Source organism: Phyllosticta citriasiana (genome assembly GCF_038021145.1).
Source record: "Phyllosticta citriasiana strain CBS 120426 chromosome Unknown IWZ02scaffold_8, whole genome shotgun sequence".
NCBI lineage: Eukaryota > Fungi > Ascomycota > Dothideomycetes > Botryosphaeriales > Phyllostictaceae > Phyllosticta > Phyllosticta citriasiana.
The window spans coordinates 204,235-225,468 of record NW_027117285.1 but is presented as its reverse complement, the minus strand read 5'-3'; the positions used below and the strand labels follow the sequence as shown (position 1 = coordinate 225,468).

General features: G+C 57.1%; 7 protein-coding genes across 7 annotated transcripts; 4 read left to right on the top strand and 3 right to left on the bottom strand.

The window, feature by feature from the left end:
* Nucleotides 1-934: 934 nt before the first annotated feature.
* On the bottom strand, nucleotides 935-3,471 carry IWZ02DRAFT_491293 (uncharacterized protein; the record flags this gene model as incomplete). Its single annotated transcript, XM_066769730.1, has 3 exons — nucleotides 935-1,582; nucleotides 1,637-2,700; nucleotides 2,745-3,471. 3 exons carry the CDS (start codon nucleotides 3,469-3,471, stop codon nucleotides 935-937), a joined length of 2,439 nt encoding a protein of 812 aa, XP_066621532.1.
* Nucleotides 3,472-4,529: 1,058 nt separating this feature from the next.
* IWZ02DRAFT_289645 (BRCT domain-containing protein) lies at nucleotides 4,530-6,691 on the top strand. Its single transcript, XM_066763763.1, has 7 exons — nucleotides 4,530-4,696; nucleotides 4,768-4,832; nucleotides 4,883-5,159; nucleotides 5,207-6,037; nucleotides 6,084-6,164; nucleotides 6,212-6,519; nucleotides 6,613-6,691. The coding sequence occupies exons 1-6, from the start codon at nucleotides 4,675-4,677 to the stop codon at nucleotides 6,484-6,486; spliced, it is 1,551 nt and encodes a 516-aa protein (XP_066621531.1). The 5' UTR covers nucleotides 4,530-4,674; the 3' UTR covers nucleotides 6,487-6,519; nucleotides 6,613-6,691.
* Nucleotides 6,692-8,023: 1,332 nt separating this feature from the next.
* Nucleotides 8,024-8,532, top strand: IWZ02DRAFT_289524 (uncharacterized protein). Its single transcript, XM_066763760.1, has one exon. The coding sequence runs from the start codon at nucleotides 8,123-8,125 to the stop codon at nucleotides 8,435-8,437; it is 315 nt and encodes a 104-aa protein (XP_066621530.1). The 5' UTR covers nucleotides 8,024-8,122; the 3' UTR covers nucleotides 8,438-8,532.
* Nucleotides 8,533-8,628: 96 nt separating this feature from the next.
* IWZ02DRAFT_380009 (kinesin family protein-like protein) lies at nucleotides 8,629-10,612 on the bottom strand (the record flags this gene model as incomplete). The annotated part of the gene is made up of 2 exons (XM_066765080.1): nucleotides 8,629-10,343; nucleotides 10,390-10,612. 2 exons carry the CDS (start codon nucleotides 10,610-10,612, stop codon nucleotides 8,629-8,631), a joined length of 1,938 nt encoding a protein of 645 aa, XP_066621529.1.
* A 207-nt stretch (nucleotides 10,613-10,819) lies between these two features.
* IWZ02DRAFT_289563 (uncharacterized protein) lies at nucleotides 10,820-15,059 on the top strand. The gene is made up of 2 exons (XM_066763762.1): nucleotides 10,820-11,214; nucleotides 11,291-15,059. The coding sequence occupies exons 1-2, from the start codon at nucleotides 11,026-11,028 to the stop codon at nucleotides 14,978-14,980; spliced, it is 3,879 nt and encodes a 1,292-aa protein (XP_066621528.1). The 5' UTR covers nucleotides 10,820-11,025; the 3' UTR covers nucleotides 14,981-15,059.
* Nucleotides 15,060-16,302: 1,243 nt separating this feature from the next.
* Nucleotides 16,303-17,923, top strand: IWZ02DRAFT_289543 (uncharacterized protein). The gene is made up of 4 exons (XM_066763761.1): nucleotides 16,303-16,670; nucleotides 16,759-16,929; nucleotides 16,984-17,318; nucleotides 17,475-17,923. The coding sequence occupies exons 1-4, from the start codon at nucleotides 16,433-16,435 to the stop codon at nucleotides 17,670-17,672; spliced, it is 942 nt and encodes a 313-aa protein (XP_066621527.1). The 5' UTR covers nucleotides 16,303-16,432; the 3' UTR covers nucleotides 17,673-17,923.
* A 1,038-nt stretch (nucleotides 17,924-18,961) lies between these two features.
* On the bottom strand, nucleotides 18,962-20,515 carry IWZ02DRAFT_453819 (uncharacterized protein). Its single transcript, XM_066767680.1, has one exon. It carries the CDS (start codon nucleotides 20,276-20,278, stop codon nucleotides 19,211-19,213), a length of 1,068 nt encoding a protein of 355 aa, XP_066621526.1. The 5' UTR covers nucleotides 20,279-20,515; the 3' UTR covers nucleotides 18,962-19,210.
* Between the last annotated feature and the right edge of the window lie 719 nt (nucleotides 20,516-21,234).

Below are 21,234 nucleotides of genomic sequence, written 5' to 3'. Positions count from 1 at the left end.
CGGTAAGTTGCGTGTGTATACCCACATCATCTAACTACATCAACAGCAACAAAAAAAAAAGCCGACAAGAAGGGCAAAAGTCCTTGCATGCGTCATCTACATCATTCTCATTCTCCATCAACCTCATCCTCATCCACCAGACATTCCCTTTTCCGTCCCCCAAGAGCTTCAAGAAAAAATAAGTTCGCCTTCAGACTCCAGCGGCGAAAAGACGACCAAGACGACAACACCTTTCGCTCTTTTGCCGAGGTATCGAAGAAAGATCCAAGAAGAAGAGAAGTTCCCAAAAGATGCATCATCAACCAAACCCGCTAAATATGCTACAACACACGAGGTAGATAAGCAAGCAAGTGTGTATGCGTGCTCCGAGATGCCAAAATCTTGCATCTCAAATCCAAAAATCAAAAACCAAAAATCTGGAAAATTTATGTGGCTGTTGAAGACGCCAAAAAAAACCACGTCAGCAAGCAAACAAGCAAGGAAGCTGCCTGTATGTCCGTATGTATGAAAAGGAGGACCATGTGTCGTTTGTCGTGTTCAATGTGGCGACAGGAAATGAGGCGTCAAATGTCGTACAGAGACACTGGCTGCTGGGCTGGGCTTCGTTGGGCCAAGCTGGGCTGCGCGACACGCTGCCAGTCCATTTCTCTCCAGGCCGAGCCAGGCCAGGCCAGGCCAGTCGCTATTATCAAATTCTTTTCAACGTGACAATGCGCCCAGAGGCACTGGCTGCACGTCGCACACACGCCGGCAGCCAGTCATGGAAGAAGAATGCTACGGTGGCGGCGGCGGCGAACGCTTTGTTTTCGTATCAGGTCGTTGCGTGCGTATCCTCGTGCCCAACAACGAAAGCGGCTATTGCCGTAGGAATGCAAATGTTGTCGAATTCTCAATGCCCGTGGGCGTCGAGTAGGTTTTGCATTTTTCATGCACGCTACCGCGCGGGATGGCCGAGCGGCAGCCACGTGCGGCGCTCGTCCATGCTCCGGTTGATGCGGCTACCCGGCGTGAGCGGCACATCAACGCGTCCTGGCGTCCGCGCCGTGCGGTCGTCTGCATCGCTATCGTCATCGTACGCGTCCGACAGCCGCGAAAAGTAGTCCGCCAGGCCGCTCGTCGGACTGGCGATGCTCTCGTACTGCGGCGGCGGCGTCTGCAAGGGCGGCGGCGGCTCTTCGTCTTCGAACGCGGGCGGGTTGAACGACGGCTGTCGCAAAAGGTGCATCGGGCGCTGCATCTGCTGCTCTCCAATGGGCCCGCCTAGATGCACCTGCTGCGGACGGGCGAGCTGCGGCGAGGGTACGTTTTCAGAACTGCCGTTGGTGGTGCGTGCGCTGTTGAGGGCATTGATGGTCGGCACGAAGGAAGCTGGGGAACTGCGACGGATGGGGGCGCCAGGGCATCCGCATTCCGGCATTGCGGACAGGGCCTCGCCGCTTTCAGGCGACGAGTAGGCTGGAAGGGCGGTGTTTGCCTGAGTTGCGCGGCATGAGAGGATGTGGAACGGAGAGTCGATGGAGATTTCAAAGTGCCGTCGTTTCGAGGGGTCGTTTTGATCAGGCCGCGACAAGCGCATGACGATCTACGTGTTTGCTGTTAGACCAAAGCCGCCCGACCAGTGTTTCACAGAAATTACCTTTATCCAATGGTGCACTTGAATATTCTGATACGTCGTATCAAAGTGCAACCGTTGAGTCTTGTCTTGCTTGTCTCGCATGTTGTGGCAACTAGGCAGTTGGACGTTGAACTCCATCTCCGTCGGGCCAACGTTTGCTTCACCTTCGAGATTTCCGAGCAGATTGTTGCTATCCTGCAGGGTGATGCGGTCAACGTCTCCTCGTGCGGCCGCAGCTCGCTGATCATACGGCACTCCTCCGCCAGAGATGATGCGCATGGTGCTGCCGGGAAACGTGCTACTGGTTGGGCCATCGGATCGCTTTTCGAAGAGCTGCACCTTTTTCGTGGGCTCTATCCTGTGGACGCGCTTGTTGTTGCAGTAGTATTCAATGTTCTCCGTAACAAAGACCTTGATCCGATGACACTGCACCTTTGCAAGCGGTGTGAGCTTGAAGGCGATTGGCACCTGCGATCCGAGCGGGAAAGATTTTCCAGAAATGACGATATCGTAGTGAAGCTGATCTTCCCAGTTACGGCTGATGGCTATCGGCTCGACCTGCTCCAGCGATGCCTCAGACGGCGCACGGATCAAGACGACTTCCTTGGTGCCGATGAGATTGGCCCTAAACGCGCCTGCTCGTTCCACGACAGCTTCCAGCTCGTACTTTACCGATCCCAGGTCCACGTCAATGGTTTCGGGCAGGTGGCTGTCGAGAGGAAGCTCAAAGTTGTAAATGTAGTCGCCCGGGTGAAAGGTCCTATATCCTTTTTGTGCAACCGAGTGTCCATTGGTCGAGGATTCGCCTTTTCCAAAACTCCTCGACTGGTTGACCTGCAGAGACAGCTTTTTTGCCTCTTTGGAGCTCAAACTAGCTGTCGACTGCGAAGGAGATCTCTCAAAGTCGAGGGAAAACTTGCTCCCAATGCTTGGAGCAGAAAGTCTGTCCGTAGACCGGTCAGCCAGCTCGACGTGGTCTGCGCAAGGACCGTGCTCCGCGGTTGGGAACTGAGCGTTGAAAAATGGCCAAGTATGGCTCATGATGTTGTCAACTTCTTCAAAGTCCGTCTTCTTGGGTGGAATGCCTGACGCCGTCAGCTTAAACTTTGGACATGGGGCGGCGCACTACCTTCTGGCCACTTTGTCAGAGCCTTGCCCTTGAACTTGAGGGTAACGGCTTTGATTTTGGCGCTTTTTGTGACCTTGAGGTGCAAGCTCCCGCGCAGCATTGCGGTGCTCCTCTCGGCATGCTCTGCCTGCTCAAAGCCTTGGAGGAACAAGACGGGCTCCGCCAAGGAAATGCCAACGTTGATGCCATTGCCCGTGGCCAACGGCTTCTCGTCCGATATTCTCTGCGTCGTCGTGGAAACGACGCTCTTTCTGCTGTCGACCGACCTTCCCGAAGAGGTTCGCACCGACTCTATCAGGGCGGGTCTGGGCATGATGGCGCTCACTGGACCGGCCACCGAGTGGCGCTGAGTGCTTCGCATCGAGTCTCGTGCGCGTGGTCGCGGCCTCGGGCCGTCGAGGGGGGTAGGGGCTTCGCTAATGCTTGACCTCCGCGGAGGAGAAGATCTGTCCGAGGTGGATCGGGGAGCAATGAACTGCCTGAGGAAGCGTTTTGCGTTATCCCGTGGGCCAGCCAGCTTGTCAATGACCACGGCGCGACCTTTTCGAGGTTTAGGAGAAGTGATTCCGTACTCTGGAGGGACGCGGGCAATGTGTATGCGCTGAGGACGGCGTGAGCGAGGGCAAAATATTGGACCTCGAGTGATGAGGAAATCTGCTGGAGTGGAGTGATCCGGCAGGTACGAGAGGCGACCCCGTTCGGTATGAACTCGGAGGTACTCTGTCATGATGTCGAAGGTGAGCGTCAAGAACGGTAGGGGAGTCGAGGCATGGAAGAGAGAGAAGAGGAAGCAGAGGCGGCTAAAGGAGATGGACGCAAGCAGAAGGCATAGGAGCCAAGCACAGGGCGAGGAATGGGAGTGGCAGCGTTATGGGACATGCGCGAGAGAAGAGCGGGACGGAGAGTGGTGAGACAGTAGTGGAGGGTGCAACTCACAGATGACAGGTGCCGGGGAGGGCAGACGGGGGTGGAAACAACGGCGCAAAGATCAAGGGCTTGGGGGAGGGGCAGTTGGGTCATGCGCTGGCGTGAGGAGACCCTGCTGGAGGTCGAGAGGAGACCGGGAGGCCGTATTCTAGCAGAGACGATATCGAAAGTCGCTGTGCAGGGAAGGACACGCGGGGCAGTGGCCAGTAGCATGGGGGTGGTGGGTGGTGGAGGTTTGGTCTGGGAATTGGGCAGTTGAGCGGGCGATCGTATCGTGTGGTTAAGGCGGTGGGCGGCGAGCAGAGGCGCCTGCCGGGCAACAACGCAGCGAGGGAGACGGCCGGTCTTTATTACACAAGCTCCAGTGCCCGCACAGCCGCCCGCGAAGAGCCGCCCAGCAACACAGCGAGAGTGCTTTTTGCGAGAGGAACCTGCGAATCTCAGATGGGCTGGGCCTCAATTGCGGTGTCCCCCGGCCGGCTCGTTCGGAGGCCGACGTCATGACATGACGACTTTTGCGCGCTGGCACCCGGCCGCCAGCCAGCGTCTCCGGCGGGCACACATCCAATATATGCCACGGCATCCATCTCTGTCTGTCGCGCCGCGCCTCGCCTCGCCCTGCAGCCCGATTACTGAATGGAGCCGCCACCTCTGGCCTGCCGCGATCGGAAGGCGACCAGGAAAGAAAAAGAAAAGAATCTTGCCTGCCTGACCTCGCACTGCTCGCACTGCGCCCAATCGGCCCGCTCCCCGGCGGCCATGTCGTTCCATTAAATGTCGTTTGCCGTGACGTTTGTCTGCGCCGATCCAAGGTACTGCATACATGTATGAGCCACCTCAGCCGAGATTGTGGGGAAGCAAAAAAGCTTGGCACCAGCACAACCACGTGACCGCGACGCGTCACTCCCGTCTCCGCGCGACGGCACCCGGACCTCACTCGAATGCCTCAAGCACCCGACGTTAACCTCTCCTTCCTCTCTCCTCTCCATCCCCGCCCTCCACCATGCTGGAGAATGCTGATCACTGTATGATGCCCCCTACCACCCCTGCCGACTCACCTCATCTTCTCACCTCACCGCCGCTGACTCGCCCCCAGCCAGAGCTCAGTATCCTCTCGCTGGCGTCATCCTGTGTTGTACCTCCATCACCACCGAGCGACGAGTGCGTCAATCCCACCCCCTACACGCGTCCTGCTAACCCTTGATCCCCAGGACGAGCTCGCAAAATGGGCAATCGAAATGGGCGCCGCCTACAAGCTCGACCTGACTTCTGATGTGACGCACCTCGTCATTGGCCATGTCGACACTCCAAAATACAAGTATGTTGCCAAAGAGAGGCCAGACGTCAAGGTTGTTACGCCACACTGGCTGGAACATGTGCGCCAACAATGGCTCGAGGGCGGCGACGTCGACGTCGAGAAGCTCGAGGCTCAACACCGCGCCCCCACATTCTTTGGCCTGCGCATTTGCGTAACCGGTTTTGAAGACAGTGCGCCTCCCCTCCTCTCGCGTGGACCGACGTCTGACGTTTTCAAGTGGAGTCAAGGAACGACCTTCAAAAGAGGGTCACCACCAACGGCGGCATCTACGATGGTGACTTGACCAAACAAGTGACCCACCTTGTCGCACTGGCCCCAAAAGGCAGCAAGTATGAGCACGCCCTGCGCTGGAACATCAAGATCGTAGCTCTAGAATGGATCGCCGACTCGGAAGAGCGGGGCATGGTGCTCGACGAAGCCCTCTACAGCCTGCGCATGCCAAAGGAAGACCGCGGCAAAGGAGCTTGGACGAGGATGCTTCCCCAGACGGTGCCCTTGGGCAAGAGACTTCGAGATAATGGGGATGACGGCGAGGGTCGAAGAAAACTTAGGCGCACTGCAAGCTCCAAACTTAGCACCCAGAGCTCGGCCATCTGGGATGAGCTCAGGGGTGGTAGCTTCATCGCCAAGCAAGACCTCGGCGATGATTCTTGGCATGAACACCCCCAGTCGGACGGCATCGACAGCCAGGTCATTCCAGCACTCCAGGAGACGACCATCACCAAGCCTGCTCCACCCAAGCCTTCGGGATGCTTCGATGGCGCCATGACTTGCATCCACAGATTCGACAAGGTCAAGACGGAGCTTCTCGCAGAACACTTGTATCGTCATGGTGCTGTCATCATGAACAATCTGGAACATGATTTCGAGTCTGGATTTCTCATCACCCCTTCCGAGATGGCCGAGGATCAAGTCGACGTTCCTGTTGGGGCCCAGGGTCTCACGAGGGTCAACGAATGGTGGGTTGAAAAGTGTCTCCACAGAAAACAGCTCGTGGATCCTGACCACGAGTTCATCTGCCGTCCGTTCCCCCACATCCCTGTCTCTGGTAAGTTGGAACCTGCGTCTGAGCTGGATGTAGGCTGATCCGGTAGGGTTTGAAAACTTGTTCATCACCTTTACGTCTTATGCCGATTACGACCGCCTGCATTTTGCCAAGCTCATCAAGCTAATGGGTGAGTTGCCCCTATGCCCGCTCAGCACAGGAAGCTGAATGCAGCAGGCGCCACGTACGAAGAGTATGTTTCTGAAAAGGTTAGCGTCATGATATGCCCCACAACTCCTGCCAACAATCCAAAAATGGCGTTTTGCTCCGCCCACTCGATACCCATTGTGTCGCCCTCGTGGATGTGGGCTTGCATAAAGATTGGTAAGGTCCAGCCATTTGATGATCATGTCATCGAGGTGCCGCGGGAGCGCACGCGGGAAACTTCTCAGCACTCTCAGCCCCAGCGCAGTTCAGAAAATGCTACGGATCGCGCAAGAAAACAACGGTAAGCTGATTGATGTTTGCGTCTGATTGCCGCCGAGGTAATTCTTTGTTTACATTTTCGCATCACGCACTCGCTCTCGCCTGTTGTCGCAGCCGTTGCCTAAATCAAAAGTCGCTGATGATTGAGTTAGAATCTCCAGGCGGAACAAGAGTGCCGGCAAGCTTACCTTGACGACTGTTCCGAGGAGCCCGAGTTATGAGGTGCCAAAGAAAACCCTCAAGAGAACGGGTAATCGGAAACAATCCCGGCAACGTCCCAGGGCGAGGCCTTTTAGCCAATCATCAAGCGAGGACGAAGCTGCGGAGAAACCTTGTCCACCCATGGCGGATGACGGTCCTGCTCCTCTTCCGAATGTCGATGGCTCCTGTTCGCCACGGCCTTTGCAAGAATTGTCGCCCTCGCGCGCCAATGCGGCACGAAAACCGCCACATGCAGATTCTGCGTGGTTGGCAAGCACGAGGCCAACACACGACCAAGAAGATGCGTCGGACCCTGGATCCAAGTCACGGCCTTCATCAATACCATCAGCCACCACCTCGACCGCCACAATCACCGCCACAGATTGCGCTGAACGAGCCTCTGGAAATCCTCTTGTGAGCAACCCTTCGACACAAGAGACGCTCCACACGACCATTGTCGCACTATTGGCACAAAAGAAACAACAGCGACCCACTTCGGCCGGTTCCAACAGCAGCTCTGCCGGTGACCCGGCTGCAGCCGCAACAGGTGCCGGATCGTCTCGTAGCCGGCAGCGCTGGCGCCGCCAACTTGGCCGCGCCCCCAGCTTCCGCAGCGACGGCGGCGATGCAGCAGCCGCTGCCCATCACGCCGGGTCCGTGGCACCGTCGGCCATGCCGACATCGCTGTCTGTATCAACTTCTGCTAGCGGTGCCTGGCGTGCCGACGCAAGCGCGGGTACCGAGGTCACAGCCGCCGCCGCCTTAGCGGCCGTAAATGAGCAGGAGCAAGAAGCTGTCAACGACACGGGTTCGCAGCCGGCGACCGCGACGTCCCCGCGGACGCGGCAGTGGACCGACGTGCCCGGCGCATCACAGACATTGCTCTGGGGCGCGGCCGAGGGCGATGCGGAGCGCGCCGCCTTGATCCGCAGCTTGGGTGGCCGCGTCGATGAAGACGTCATAGCGAAACGGAGTGCGGCGGGTGTCGGTGCGGCGGCGCCGCAGCGTTTGACGGATGCGGGGTTTGTCGGGGAGGGAGCGGGAGGTGTGGGGACGAGGGTTGGGAGGAGAAGGGCTGCCGCTGCTGCGAGGGGAAGAGGAGGGGGTTGGTGAAGGGGGTGCGGAGATGGGAGAAGTTTTCGGGGGGGGGGGGGGTTTTGGATCTTTTTGTGCTTCACTTGGTTACATACCCCCTCATTCGCTGGTATTGATTTTTTATCATTTTTGCATTGTGACAGTCTCTATTCTCGTGAAAGGAAATTAGAGAAGAATGACATAATGTCACTGTTGGAAGAAAAAGAAGGAGAAGAAGGGTAGAAAAAAACCCTTGAAAAGTACACTATTTCTCCCCACGCCTCTTCCTTTCCTCCAGTCTCCTTTCCTGGCAATCTACGGTAAAAAGAGAAAGCATTTCGTCTTTCTTCGGATTCATCTGTCTGTCATCTCTGTGTTCGATCCACCATGTTTTTTTTTTTCACTCTTCTTCTTCTTCTTCTTCTTCTACTGCCTGAGTCCCAGACCCTGAGTTTGTCCCGTCCCATCCTGTCCCGTCCTGTCTTGTCCATCTTTCGCCATGTAACGACGACAACGCTTCATACGCTTGCTATGCCAATTGAATCCAATCCAATCCAATCCAATCCAATCCAATCCAACAAGCCGGCGATTTGTAATGTGATGATTAGGAGAGTGACAAGGAATGCAAGAAAAGAAAAGCCCTTCCCACCCACAGCTGTCGGCGTGCATGTGCAATCTTTTGTGGCGTCGGCGATCGAGTGATATGGGCACGACAACAGCGCATGTATCAACAAGAGTCGAGCAGTTTACTCAACCACCCTCTTTCTCTCTCTTCATCCAAAATCTCCACCTCCAACAAAAGAATCACTCCAAAAGCCGAGAAGGTGTAAAAGGACATCAAGCCCCACCCCACGCTACCCCAACCGTGCCTTCACAAACAACAACGACACCCATCACACGTCCCTCTCCCGTCCGTTCGACGGACTAGCGCTGCGACTATCCCACGCCGCCGAAAAGCGATCATTGTCATCCTGCACCTTGCGCCGAAAAACGCCAATATCTTTGAGAAAAACCTCAGCCTTAGCCTGGAGTTCGGCGGCCAGGGCCTCATGCGCCTCGTCCACGTCGGCGTACTCGTAGTACTCGTTTGCTCCCTCCTCGCTGGCGGCGTAAAAGTCGGCCTCGACGCCCGAGTCGTTTTCGTACTCGTCGTCTGCGTCGCCGCCGGAGGTGCTGTTGTTGTGGTGGTTGTTTTCCATGTGCACCGGGAGGACGATGGGGTTTTTGAGCTCGCCCAGCGCGAGCGTGAGGTGGCGGCGCAGGGCTTCTGATTCGGCGCGCAGGGCCTCGTTGACGGGACGCAGCTCCTCGACTTCGGCCGTGAGGGCCTTGATTTTGGCTTCCGACACCTGTCGCGTCTCCTCCATAAGCCGCTGCATGACCTCGACACGGCGCTGGTAGTCTTCCAGCTCGGCGGCTTCGGCCTGCTGACGCCTAAGTGCAGACGCGTTGACCGAGACTTGGAGTTGGCGGATCTGCTCCGCCATGGCGGCGATTTGCGCATCGCGCTGCGCCGACGACAGCGAATCCTGGTTGATGGTGGCGCGCGTGCGGATGCGCTTCGCTTGGTCGGCGTACCGCAGCGTCGACAGCGTCTCGTCGTAGTCGGCCGGGGCGATGCAGGCTACCATGGCTGTCTTGCTGTTGCCTCCCAGGCTGTCCTTGAGGATCCAGGTGAGCACGCTGTCGCGGTACGGCACCAATTCCTTTTTCTTTCCTGCGCTGCTGCGCCGCCGCGTGTCAGAAGTGGGACCAGTGCTGCCGTTGTGGGCCAGGGCGGCTATGACGCGCCCCAGAGTGGTTAGGGATTTGTTGATCTTGCCTCCTTCGACGAGCCGCTGGCCAGTGGCTTCGGTCGTCTTGACGCGCTCGGAACCAGCCAAGTCGACGAGGCGCATGCGCGCACTGCGCTCAATCGTCTCGTCCGTCAACAGAGAATGCTGCATTTGCTTGAGATGGATTGTAAACACGGCGTGAGATCGCGAAGATGTGTCATTCATCTTGGTCGAGGCTGTGGTTCGGTTCAAATCGCCAGTCCGCATGAGACGCGCAACATCAACATAGCTCTTGACGGGTGCTTCCGAGAGACCTTGTACATAGACGCCGTCTGTTTGCGATTCGCGGATCTTGAGATATACGGCAGGATTTGTGCGGTGGGCCAGCAGGTCACGGACGTGCTCATTGTAGACTTCAAAGTAGGATACGTGGACGGAGTAGGTGGTGTTGGGGGTCGGGTCGTTTTGGATGCGGTCAAAAAGTTCGTGACAGGTGCGCGGAATCAGGCCAGGCTGGTCCGGGGTGCCCATCATGGTATAACTCTTGCCAGATCCCGTCTGGCCGTACGCAAAAATGCAAGTGTGGTATCCCTCAAAGTTGTGGTTCAGGAACTCGCCGCCAAAGGAGTTGTAGACGTCTTCTTGCTTGGCGAAGTGCGGGTCGACATTGTCGTGGGACCAAAACGACTTGTCGAAGATGAACTTCTTCTCCTCTGTAATCTTTCGCGTGCTCGTGCGCGAGTTGGCGGCGTCGTTGTCGCCCGGCGGCAACAGGATCGTCTCCTGGGTCTGGGGGTCCATGCGAACGAGGCATTCTGCGCCGCGCTCGAGTTCTGGGCGTGTCAGCGTGGACGAGAGAAGGAGGAGAGACGAAAATACCTCGCTTGACGAAGCCGCGGACGCGGACAACGACCTTGACATTTCCGCTGTCGGACATGGTGGTGGTGGTGGTGGTCTGGTGTGGAGTGTTTGCGCGCAGCGACGGGGACGAGGCAGTAGAAGAGGCAAGGCCACGATAGGCTCTGGGGTCCATGGTGACTTCCAGAAGATCACAGCAGTGCTTTCGGAGCCGGCGCGAGCGGAGTTGAAGAAGCGGGTACATGTGGGAGGCGGGCGCAGGTGTTTGGTTTACTCATTACCCGATCGGGCAAGGCGGCGGGGGCAACGATCGCCCGGGGGATGCGATGATGCGCCGGTTCGGGGCGCGCGCGGTGCAAAGAGCGTCAAGTGCACCACCAGAAATTTGCGGTGCGGCCGTGAGAAGGGGATGTCGGTCGGTCGTCGTTGTCGTCGGCGTCGAGTTTTTTTTTTTTTTTTTTTCTTCTGTCGGCCGGTTAGTGTTGTCTTATCATGTCCCAACTTCCCGTCCTCCTTTGTTGACTCTGGTGCATTGACAGTGACCTGACAGTACCCTGACAGCAACCAAGGGATTCCCTCGCAGGCCCCCCCAGGAAACACTCCCGTTTCCTCAGCATTCCGTCTCTCGCTCAGCCCGCTGTTTGTTTCACGCCGCCCATGGCCGCCTCACCACCTGCGCCGTTGGAGCGAGGCGCCGCTCATCTCTTGCTCCTTCGCCTGCCGCCCCACGAGCGCCTCGACGCCCTGGCCGACCTGGTTGCGGACCTTTACGGCCGCGCTCTGCACGGTCACTTGGACTTTGCTACTGTCCGTCTGGCTGCCGAGTTGCTACAGCAATGCCCCGAGGTGAGCCATCTCGCCTGACGTGAGCAGCAAGACCCTTTCTTTGCGGTTTCGCCGTGGCTGAAACTACCACCGGCAGCACGGCGACGCGACCCACGCCAGGTCTCTTTTTTTGCAACTGCTTCTCGAGACCATCTGCCACTCCGACTCCAACCAGCAGACCATCGATATTTGTGCCCGCGACCCACTATTGGCCAACCAGCTTGTCTCCTCTATCGGCCGCGACCTTGCCCGATCTGCCCTAGCCTTTTACCACTCCAACCAATTGGCCGTGCCACCCTCGTCCACTGCATCCCGGCAACCCTCAGACGACAACCCTTTGGATAACGGTCGTCTGCTGAAATACCTTGATTTTTTCAAGTTTTGTTTTCTCTCTGAAGATCCTTGCGAACTGTCGGTAAATCTTTTGCAAGCCCTGCTTGTTTTCTTGGGCGCGCAGTCACAAGAGATTTCAGATGCCAGTCGAGATGTCCTTTCCGCTGCCTTTTACTCTGTCCGCACAACTAAAGTCTCGCTGAATGTCTCCTCTGATGACGATCTCGACGTCTTTGGCCCCATTCAAGGTCCTTCAGGTCCAGTCATTTGGTCTCGCATCAAGGATCTCCTCTCCTCTGCAGATTCTCGCTTTTTTCTCTCAGCCTTCCATGTCTGGTTCAGATGGTTCTCCCTTGGCGGAGAGCTCGGACCCTCGGTCAAGATCCTGGAGCAAGACGAGTACTGGGCATTTCTGCAGAAGGGGCTGGTAGAAGGATTCTCCGAGCAGCGCAAGTATTGTCTTTTCATTCTTCGCGCCTCTGTTGGCTTCGTCCAAGACCGGCAGCAAGATGTGCATGAGTATGTCGCGGGCGCCAAAGCCCCAACCTTTGAGACTGACTATACGCGATACTGCACCTTGTTCGAGACTATGATCCTCGGAAGGTACCTCAACCAAGTAGAAGCTTGTCTGCCGGATCTTCGTGCTCTGGCTTGGGGATCACAGGTCCATCCCACTTGGATAGTCACGCTCTTGAGCGCAGCTTTGAGCACTTCGGTGCAAGACGGCATCCGCAAAATGATTGGCAATCAGATTTTGGACGAGTTGATGCCAATGCCGACCTCTGCTACCGCTGTCTTTGAGAACTTTTTGGTCACGTCACTGTTGCCATGGGCTACTCAAGGCTGGCTTTTCACAGGTAGTATATCCAGGACTCGGGAGGATGTTCGATGCCGCCACGGAGAGCTTCTCAGTGCATACATTCGACGTCTACTCCAGAGCTGCGGGAACGAGACCGACTGCCAAAAGTATGCGCGAGCGACTCTGTCTTTTCTCCGTGAAAAAGGAAAGAGACTGTTTCAGCACGCTCACTCCTACTGCTTGCAAGGCATTCTGGACGGCATGGGCCAGCGAACACGCCTCCATGCTCAAGACATCCCTCTTCTCGTGCAAGTCGCCATGCAGACCGGTCTTCCAGAAGTCGTTCGCGACTTTGCCACTGCTGCAGCATCTGTCATGATTGATGAATCTGCCAGAGATGAGCCTGCGGTCCTCGCCACTGTCCCTGGCTACAGTCTCTTGAAAACCAGATGGGATGAGTTGCGAAAAAAGAGGAGCCTAGAACTGATAACTTCGTCGTCTGGTAACAAGGCTGGTCCAGAAGTTGGCAACATTTTCGTTGAACGCATTGGTGCTTTCAAAGTTCCTGCCGGCTCTCAGCCATCACTCAAAACGTTTTTACAGCTTCTGCAAGACACCAGGCACAAGTGCTTGCATGACAGCGGCCTCATTGATGCCTGTAATTACATCCGCAGGATAATCGTTAGTGGAGCGGACTTGGACCCCCAAGATCTTCACGTGGCGCTCGAAGACATTTGGGACGAAATGGAGCGACAAGAATACTCCCGGACTGCTCTCATGCAGCTTCCAGAGCTCTTTTACCATCCGAAAATCCTGCAGGCTGCGTCCGAAGATACTCAGACGCTCCTCTCTGGAGCACTGTCCGACTTTTTCGATTTTTCCGAAAGCCGCATCTTTGTGCTCACACCCTTGGCCAAGGCCGTGAGAAGAGCATACTTCAAGGTCCCCGAAGCATGCAGTTGGCTTCCACTTGAAGACTTCGTGGTTCGTTTTGCCAGCAAGCCTCCATCACCAAAGATGGAGTTGCTGCTTGAGGCCGCTGTCGCCGGTAAGCTTTCGGCTCTGGTTCCACACTGCACCTACGAGTACTACTACGGTCCCACCGAAGCGTGTGGCTATGCCTATGTGTTTGATATGCTCAACCGTCTCCGCGAATCCGACCGTCCCATGGCGATGCGCATCGTTGAGAGATTGATGGACCCGTGGATCCACCAAAAAATGCCCATTCCCATGGTCAGCAAATGGAAAGAGTCGACGCAGCTTCAGACTCTGATTCTCCTCCAAGGCCTTGCTTTGTCGAGCCTGTGTGACGAAGAGGTATCCAAAAAGCTCGAGGCGTTTCTCAAGATACTCGCCATCGAGCCACTGCCGCGGTACAGGTTCCTGCTCGAGTGGAGCATTTCAACAATTTACGTCCCCCGACGGAATCTTCGCAACCGGCTGCTCGAATTATTGGACACCGATGACCACACAAACCCCAAGTTCCTCGCGTCTGTCATGAAACTTGCCATGATTGTTGCGCGCCTCTGGGACTCGGACGAAGAATTTGCGCTGAAGCTGATGACGGTTCTGGTGCCGTACGCAGCCAGCCACAAGATCGTTATCCGACACGAATCTCAGTGGTCGTTTCTTCCTTTGTGGGACCACGCCGCAGCAAAGGGTTGGAAGAGGCTCATTGAGAACCCGGTGTTTGCAGCATTGAATCGGCACATTCGCTCTCTAGACAAGTACTCGACGCCGCCTCCAGACCGCACGCTTGAGTGGTTTGACCCGGTGAGAGATTGCAACCTGTCCACGCTGTTTCAGGGCAAGTATCTCGATTCTGAACCAGCTGAACCTCGTACCGTCTCCATGGATGACTTTCGTGCCATCTTTCACGAGGACACCAACGATGCCCATGGCAAATACTTGGCTCCACGCCTGACCATGGGAGACCAGAAGCTGGTCATGAACGTCTCTTCTCCCTCAACCGACGCAACCAGTGCCGCTAGCATCACCCTAGACGTCGCCTCCCGTCCACCACCAGCTGCTGCGCCAGCACCTTCGACAAACTTCCTCCAAACCAAAGGCCAAGCGTGGCAAAACGCACTGCTAGCACCTCCATCGCTCTCCTCCAACACTAACAGCGCGCGCCCAACACCCGTCATCCTGATCGGCTCCCTCATCGACAATCCGTACAACCTTGGCGGCCTGTCACGCCTGGCAGAAATCTTCGGCTGTGCGGCGCTACACCTACGCACGCTGGACACAATCTTGGACAAAGACTTCATCTCAGTCGCCGTATCCTCGCAATCGCACATCCCCGTGGCCGCGACGCCGCCAGCTCAACTTCCCGTCTTCCTCCGCGCGCAAAAGGCGCAAGGGTACGCGGTCGTGGGCGTCGAGCAAACGGACCGCAGCGTGGTGTTGGGTGCAGATGGCGAGCGAACAAGGGATGTGTTGAAACAGCGCTGCGTGCTAGTCATGGGGAGCGAGCGCGAGGGCATTCCCGCCGACGTGCTGGCTGAGTGCGATGACTGCGTCGAAATACGCCAGGTCGGCGTGACGCGCAGCTTGAATGTGCAGACGGCGGCGGCGGTCGTGCTTTACGAGTGGCAGCGGTTGCATTATGGGAAGAGCAAGGGCGAGGAAGGAGTGAGAGATGAGGTCGTATAGATGAGTAGAGCACGTATGGCGCGACGAGGAGGTTGTTCGCCGCATCTGATCTTGTAGGTAGGTAGGTAGGTAGGTAGGTAGGTAGCGACAACAATCTGGCACACGGTGTGCCCTATGCTGGTTGAACTCACTATACGCACGTATAAAACCAAAGAACCTACATCATTTTCTCACCGGAACCCCAATCATCCCCTGTTGGATCGCGTGGTGAATTGGGAGGAAAGGCGGCGTCATGAAGCCCATTCAGGCATCTGCAACAGAAGAGCTCCGGCCTCTCGGTCCGAGGTCTGGTTTGATTTCTTTTTTCCCATTTTCGAATCCCAAGGTTTTTGGTTCCTCTCTCTCTCTCTCTCTCTCTCTCTCTTTCTCTTCTCCCAGTTGCTCACGTCTCGGTCCCTCACTCATGAATTGTATTGTATCTTATCAACTCTCCCACGCGACCCACCGCCTCGTCTTTCCCCTGCAACATCACCCACCTTTTTGCGACGACGCATCAGATTCTCGACACGCGTTTCCAAGGCCCCAACCACACTCACTCGGTCCGCCGATTGACAGGCTGACCGACCCACAGCATCAACGACGAAGCATCAACGCATCGACGCATCCGCGCATCTCGCTCCCGCCTCCGCGAACCCTCGTCCCTCCCACACGACACCTCTTCTAGCGACCACACACAAACGCCATGATAGTAGCGCTCACTACTGTTTTAGATCGGAACTTGGTTGTCCGGCTGTCAGTGGCATCCAAGAGTGTGGGGCGGTGGTTGGGGGCTGCTGTGCCATGTTGATCACTTGTTCGCTCGTTTGTTGCCTGCCCCGCACGCTCTGCTCACCCACTGTTCGTATGTATGTGCGGTGCGTCGTGTGAGTACGTAGATTGACGTTTCAGCAGATGTGGGCGGGTGGGGGTGTGAGGAGGGAGGTGTGGTTTGGTTGGTTTGGTGGGTTGGACTGTGGGTTTGTATGTGGGTATAACGCGATCGACCTTGAGAGGGAAGTGTGGGCGTTGAATGCATCCATGCATGCATGCACGCGTACATACTTACATATCCAGCAAGCTGGTCTTTCTGGTACTTGAGTGTCGCTGGGTCATCTCTTCTTTGCCGTTTGTTCTGTCGTTGTGGCTTTTCCTCTCGTCTTCCTCTCACACGGTCAGTCACGCTGTCATTGCCGCCCAGTCCATCTCCACGCATCGCGCAACCAAGCCATCCATCAATCAATCAATCGCCCACCTATCATTGACTCTCCACTCCACCCCCTTCACCCTCAAACCCCCCCTCAAAAATGTCCACCACCCCAGCACCAGCAGCGCCTCCCTACCGCCACTGGCCGCACCCGCCCTCCTCACACGCCGAAGGCCCAGGCCGTCTCGCGCTGCTGACACCCGCGGTCGTCGCGGCTGCCGCCTCGTCGCAGATCCGCACCGGCCGCCGTGTCGGGCTCAATTGAGGAGATGACGAAGCTCGAGTGTGCGGCGTTTGGGCGGAAGCAGGCGCGGCACCATATTGTGGCGTTGGCTCTTGGAGGCGAGGAAGGGGAGGAAAAGGAAGGGGGTCAGGGGGGAGAGAGGGCGGGTGGGGAAGGGGAAGGGGAGAAAGAGAAAGGAAAAGAGAAAGGGAAAGGGAAAGGAAATGGGGAGGAGGAGGAGGAGGAGACTATGGCGTTTGATGATGTGTATGAGTTTAATCCTCGTGAGTATAAGGCCTTACCTTGACCAGCATTTAAATCTTAAGGGAAGATGCAATGGATTGGCAGCTGACAACGCTCACTGGCATGTAGAGCAAAGCAGCCAGTGGGACGGTCTGCGTCATTTCTCGCAGCCCGGCGACGCGTCGCAAGGCGAAAACCCGCAGGCCCGTCTCTTCTACGGCGGCACGACGGCCGCTGAGATATTGGATCGCAGCAGTGATCGCATTGGCATACAGCACTGGGCGAGCGAGGGCATAGCAGGTATGTCTTGCCCCATCCAGAGAAGAACACAGCCAGATCAGATCATACGGCCAGCTCAGAACTCTCGCCGACGCTTTACAGGCCGCGGCGTCCTCATCGACTACGCAACCTACGCCGCAAAGCACGGGATCGAGTGCTCGGCTTTCTCATCGCACGCCATCCCGCTGTCGACGATGCACGCGATAGCAGAGGAGAGCGGGATCGTGTTTGAGCGGGGCGACATCTTGTTCGTGAGGGTGGGCGTGACGGGCGAGTGGCACGGGATGAGTCGCGCGCCGAAAGAGGCCTTTGCAGCGAACGAGGCACCGCGTTTTGCGGGCGTCGAGGGGACGAAAGAGGTTGCGGCGTGGTTATGGGATAAGGGGTTTGCGGCTGTGGCGGGGGATTCGGTGAGTTTGTGTTGTCTTTCTTTGTTCTACTCCTCCTCCTCCTCTTCTGCTTCTTCCTCTTTTCCTCTCACTACGAATGCGTCTCTTCTCGTCATTGCTCTTTGTCCCCTATGTATCCTGTTACTCACCCCACCTCCCCGTGCTAATGTCAATTAGGTCTTCCCCGCCCAAGACGTCCTCCTCCACCAATACCTCCTCGCCGGCTGGGGCATGCCGATTGGCGAATTGTTCGACCTCGAAGCGCTAGCCGCCACGTGCCGCGAGCTGGGTCGGTGGACATTTTTCGTCGCTTCCATGCCGCTCAACATGCCGGGCGGCGTGTCGTCGCCGCCAAATGCCATGGCGATTTTCTAAGAGAGAGAGCGAAAGATTTGGGGAGCGGTGCAGCTATCCGCGAGGCGCTTCGATGGACGACAAGAGCCGATCGATTCTGCTGCTTGCCGTCGGCGCTCGAATCGGCTCGATGGAAGGCCGACTCATTGTTTGGCATTCGATTCTATGCCATTGTTCAAGTCTCGGAGCAACGTCGAATCACTGTCTGCACAATCGTCTTTGTCTCGAGGTGCGGCTTCTCTTTGTTTCTGCGGGCATCCTGCAGCGTCTCTTTGAGCGCTGGCGTATTCGGGCAAGAGAAAAAGTGTCTTTTCTGGAACATTGTTCAAGTCGACTCCATTCATTGCTCTCGCGTCGACATTGTTCTCCGCGCTCTGCTCCTCCAGCAGGCCTGATCTATAAGGCGACCGACTCTCTGCACCCATCTTGATGGGAAAACGAAAAGAATAATTGAGCTTCCGTTAAGACAGACGATACTTTGCACGCTTTTCTTGCATTTCAGATATTTTCTCCTCTCCATTCAATGGCCGACGACCACCACCACCACATCGCCCTCTTCTCCTGGATCTGCTGCTTCTGCGGCACCGCCAACGACCCATCATCAACAACAACAACAAGTACCACCACACCACCATCTCCACCAACCCTCTCCACCCTCACAACCCCCCACCACACCCTCCAATGCTGCCTCTGCGCCAAAGCCCCCTGCCCAACCTGCAACGTCAGCGCCGACTCCCTCGGGCCCCCCACACAACCAAACACGCTCTACATGAAGCTCACCTCACCCGACCTCTGCGACCTGGCGGCCCACGGCTACATATGCCCATACTGCGGCGGCGCGGCGGTCCTCAGCACCGCAACCTCACTACTCGAGCGCGCCGCCCACGGGCTGGCAGTGCTAGCGCCCGCAGCGCAAGCGGCGACGCGCTTCGAGCGCCACGGTCACCGGCGGTGGCACGTTCTTGAACCGGTTTTGCCACGGTGCGAGCTTTGTGAGAGGCGCGTCACGCGGCCGGGGGAGCGGCTGGACTTTTGGCTTGTGAGGCAGGGGGCCGGGCAGGAGGTGTTGGTGCGGCGGTGGCAGGGGGCGGCGATGCGGTTGTGGGGGGCGGCGACGGGGATCCAGGGGCAGGGCAAGCAGGTGGTGCCGGCGTTGGGCGAGCGGTTGGCGAACGGAGCCGGCGCGGGGGATGCGTGGAGGACGGTGTATGAGAATGGGAAGGTGTTGCGGACGGCGGGGTTGCTTTTGTTGGTTTTGTGCGCTGCTGCTGCGTAGGTAGGTATCTGGGTGGGTGGGTGGGTGAGGGAGAGTCGAGAAGGCAAAAGGGGAGTGTCGTTGTCGTGGTTGAAAGTAAGAGAATTCTATTCTTCATTATCGCCTTCTGCTACTATTCGCTACTGTTGCTGCTTCTATTTTAGGCTCAAGTCAATCACTGACTGACTGACTGAATGCCTGCCGGGCTGCGATGCGCTACCTATTACATTATATTTTGTTCCCCCTCCTCCACCCCTTCATCTTTTCAACAGCAACAGAGAGTGTGGGCTCGCCAACGTCAGAATTAGAGAACAAACGCCATGACTAGGGCGAGCAAAATGGCCAACGGGCCACCGGGGCCGACTGAAGCATGGTCGGCCGCACCCATCAAGGGAGTGGACGATGGAGCCGGCGACGCCTGGCCCGAGTCCGCCTTGCCCGAGGCACTCGGAGCGGGCGGAGCAGCACCACCGGCAGCCTTGCTCGAGGGGACGGGAGGAGGAGCTTGGCCACCAGCTGCGTTTCCACTGCCTCCAGAAGGAGCGGGAGGAGGAGCTTGACCACCCGCTGCAGCTCCGCTGGTCCATGGAGCAGGGGCAGGAGGAGGAGGAGGAGCAGAGCCGCCGGCAGCTTGGCCAGAAGCACTTGGTGCCGGAGGAGGTGCTGATCCACCAGCAGCAGCTCCGCTGGTCCATGGGGCAGGAGGAGGAGGAGGAGTGGGGATTGGTCTCCAGGTCGGGGTCCAGGGGGCAGGGGGGGTCCAGATGGGCCTCCAAGACGAGCGAGTGTGGTTGTGCCTCCTTGATGAGCTCCACGATGGAGTCCATGAAGTGCTCCAGACGGAGCTGATGGGGCACACGGTCGTGTAGACCGTCGTCTGGGTGCTGACGTAGGTCGTCGATGCAGACTGCGGGCACTGGGTGATGGAGCAGCTCGTGATGGTGACGACGTTGGTGCCAGTCAAGGTAAGAGTGGTGAGCTGGGGAGTGGGAGTAGCCGGAGCTGGCGGTGGTGTCCACGTGATGGGTGTGAGACGTGAGGTATGCGGCCGCCTAGACCTGCTCGAGCTCGCGGCGGAGCTCAGTATGGACGAGGCCACGCTGACCGGGCAAACGGTGGTCAGGACGTTGACTGTGGCGGTGACAAAGGTAGTCAATTGAGATGGCTTGCAAACAGTAATAGTTGGTGGACAGCTGGTAATGGTGAGGCTGTTTGTGGTTGTCAAGGTGAGAGTCGTAATGTTTGCTGGAGGAGCTTGACGAGGAAATTGAAAGTTGGGGTTGATTGCCTCCACAGGGGGAGCCAAAGCTTGGCCATAGGGCAATGCAACCAAGAGGCTGGAAAGAAGATATTGAATGCTAGAAGACTTCATCTTGGCGATTGGTGTAGCGAGTGCTGTCCAAGAGTGAACGAGAGGGATGGATGGAGAAGGCTGCCAGAGGCAGGAGACGGGTATTTGAGCATCGCGGGGACTCCATGATGGCCGGTTTCAATTAGCTCAAAGACGAGGACGTTGTTGCTGCAGTGGTACTCTAGAGACTGGGGCAATGCGATGACGGCGGTGGTGTTGAGGTTGACAGGCGGGAGCGGGTCGGGTCGTGGACCCGTGGTTGGCCGCTGACTCGGGCCGACCAGATTCTGGACGCTTTCGGCCACTTGACAGCTTCATCTTGACAACTCCTCGACTCGTCCTATTCTGCACCATCTCTCGCGCCATCGCCAAGTCTCTTTTCTCCTGGTTTCCTGGTACTCTTGCTGTTACTCCTCGCAACCCCTCTAACCGCAAGCCCGCGCGCCTTTGCAAAAGTCGTCGTATTTGCTGCTTTCGTCCAGCGCTTGACAGTGAGTTTTCCTCTTGCCATCAATAGCTCACAATTGTGCTGGGAGCTTCCTCTCAGTATTCAGCTTTCCAATACCCCAAGTATCCCTCCAGCGCTCATGACGTCAAGCGTACACCCAGTCACCCGGTCCTGGAGAATCAATCATCCTCCCTTGCTCTGCCAAACGCGGGTTGAGGAGGAACCACCACCACTACCAAATCATGATCCAAAGCACTTTCCCTCGGTCTACCTAGCTTGCCTCTTGCGAGACGAATTTGAATGCGGGGAGATTTCCAAATCGCACCTCTTGCTGCCACGGATCGGTCTCGGTCGGCGAGTCTTCTCTATGACGCGCAAACCCCCAATGCATCAGGTTCTCCAAGACCAAGTGGGTTCCAAGATTCAAAAATAGAACTCACAGCGCTCGTCGGTCAGTACGATCGAAAGCATCCGGGTTTTTGCACATGGTTCTCTTCCAGGCTTTCTGCCTCGAGCGCATCGCCAGGGA

Bases quoted from the DNA above. Each gene is read 5' to 3' on its own strand.
- IWZ02DRAFT_289563 (XM_066763762.1), top strand. From the start codon at position 11,026: ATGGCCGCCTCACCACCTGCGCCGTTGGAGCGAGGCGCCGCTCATCTC. The intron at 11,215-11,290 runs GTGAGCCATCTC...TACCACCGGCAG, and splicing joins TGCTACAGCAATGCCCCGAG to CACGGCGACGCGACCCACGC.
- IWZ02DRAFT_289645 (XM_066763763.1), top strand. From the start codon at position 4,675: ATGCTGGAGAATGCTGATCACT. The intron at 4,833-4,882 runs GTGCGTCAATCC...CTTGATCCCCAG, and splicing joins CCATCACCACCGAGCGACGA to GACGAGCTCGCAAAATGGGC. The intron at 6,165-6,211 runs GTGAGTTGCCCC...TGAATGCAGCAG, and splicing joins CAAGCTCATCAAGCTAATGG to GCGCCACGTACGAAGAGTAT.
- IWZ02DRAFT_289524 (XM_066763760.1), top strand. From the start codon at position 8,123: ATGTTTTTTTTTTTCACTCTTCTTCTTCTTCTTCTTCTTCTACTGCCT.
- IWZ02DRAFT_453819 (XM_066767680.1), bottom strand. From the start codon at position 20,278: ATGAAGTCTTCTAGCATTCAATATCTTCTTTCCAGCCTCTTGGTTGCA.
- IWZ02DRAFT_289543 (XM_066763761.1), top strand. From the start codon at position 16,433: ATGACGAAGCTCGAGTGTGCGGCGTTTGGGCGGAAGCAGGCGCGGCAC. The intron at 16,671-16,758 runs GTGAGTATAAGG...ACTGGCATGTAG, and splicing joins TGTGTATGAGTTTAATCCTC to AGCAAAGCAGCCAGTGGGAC. The intron at 17,319-17,474 runs GTGAGTTTGTGT...AATGTCAATTAG, and splicing joins CGGCTGTGGCGGGGGATTCG to GTCTTCCCCGCCCAAGACGT.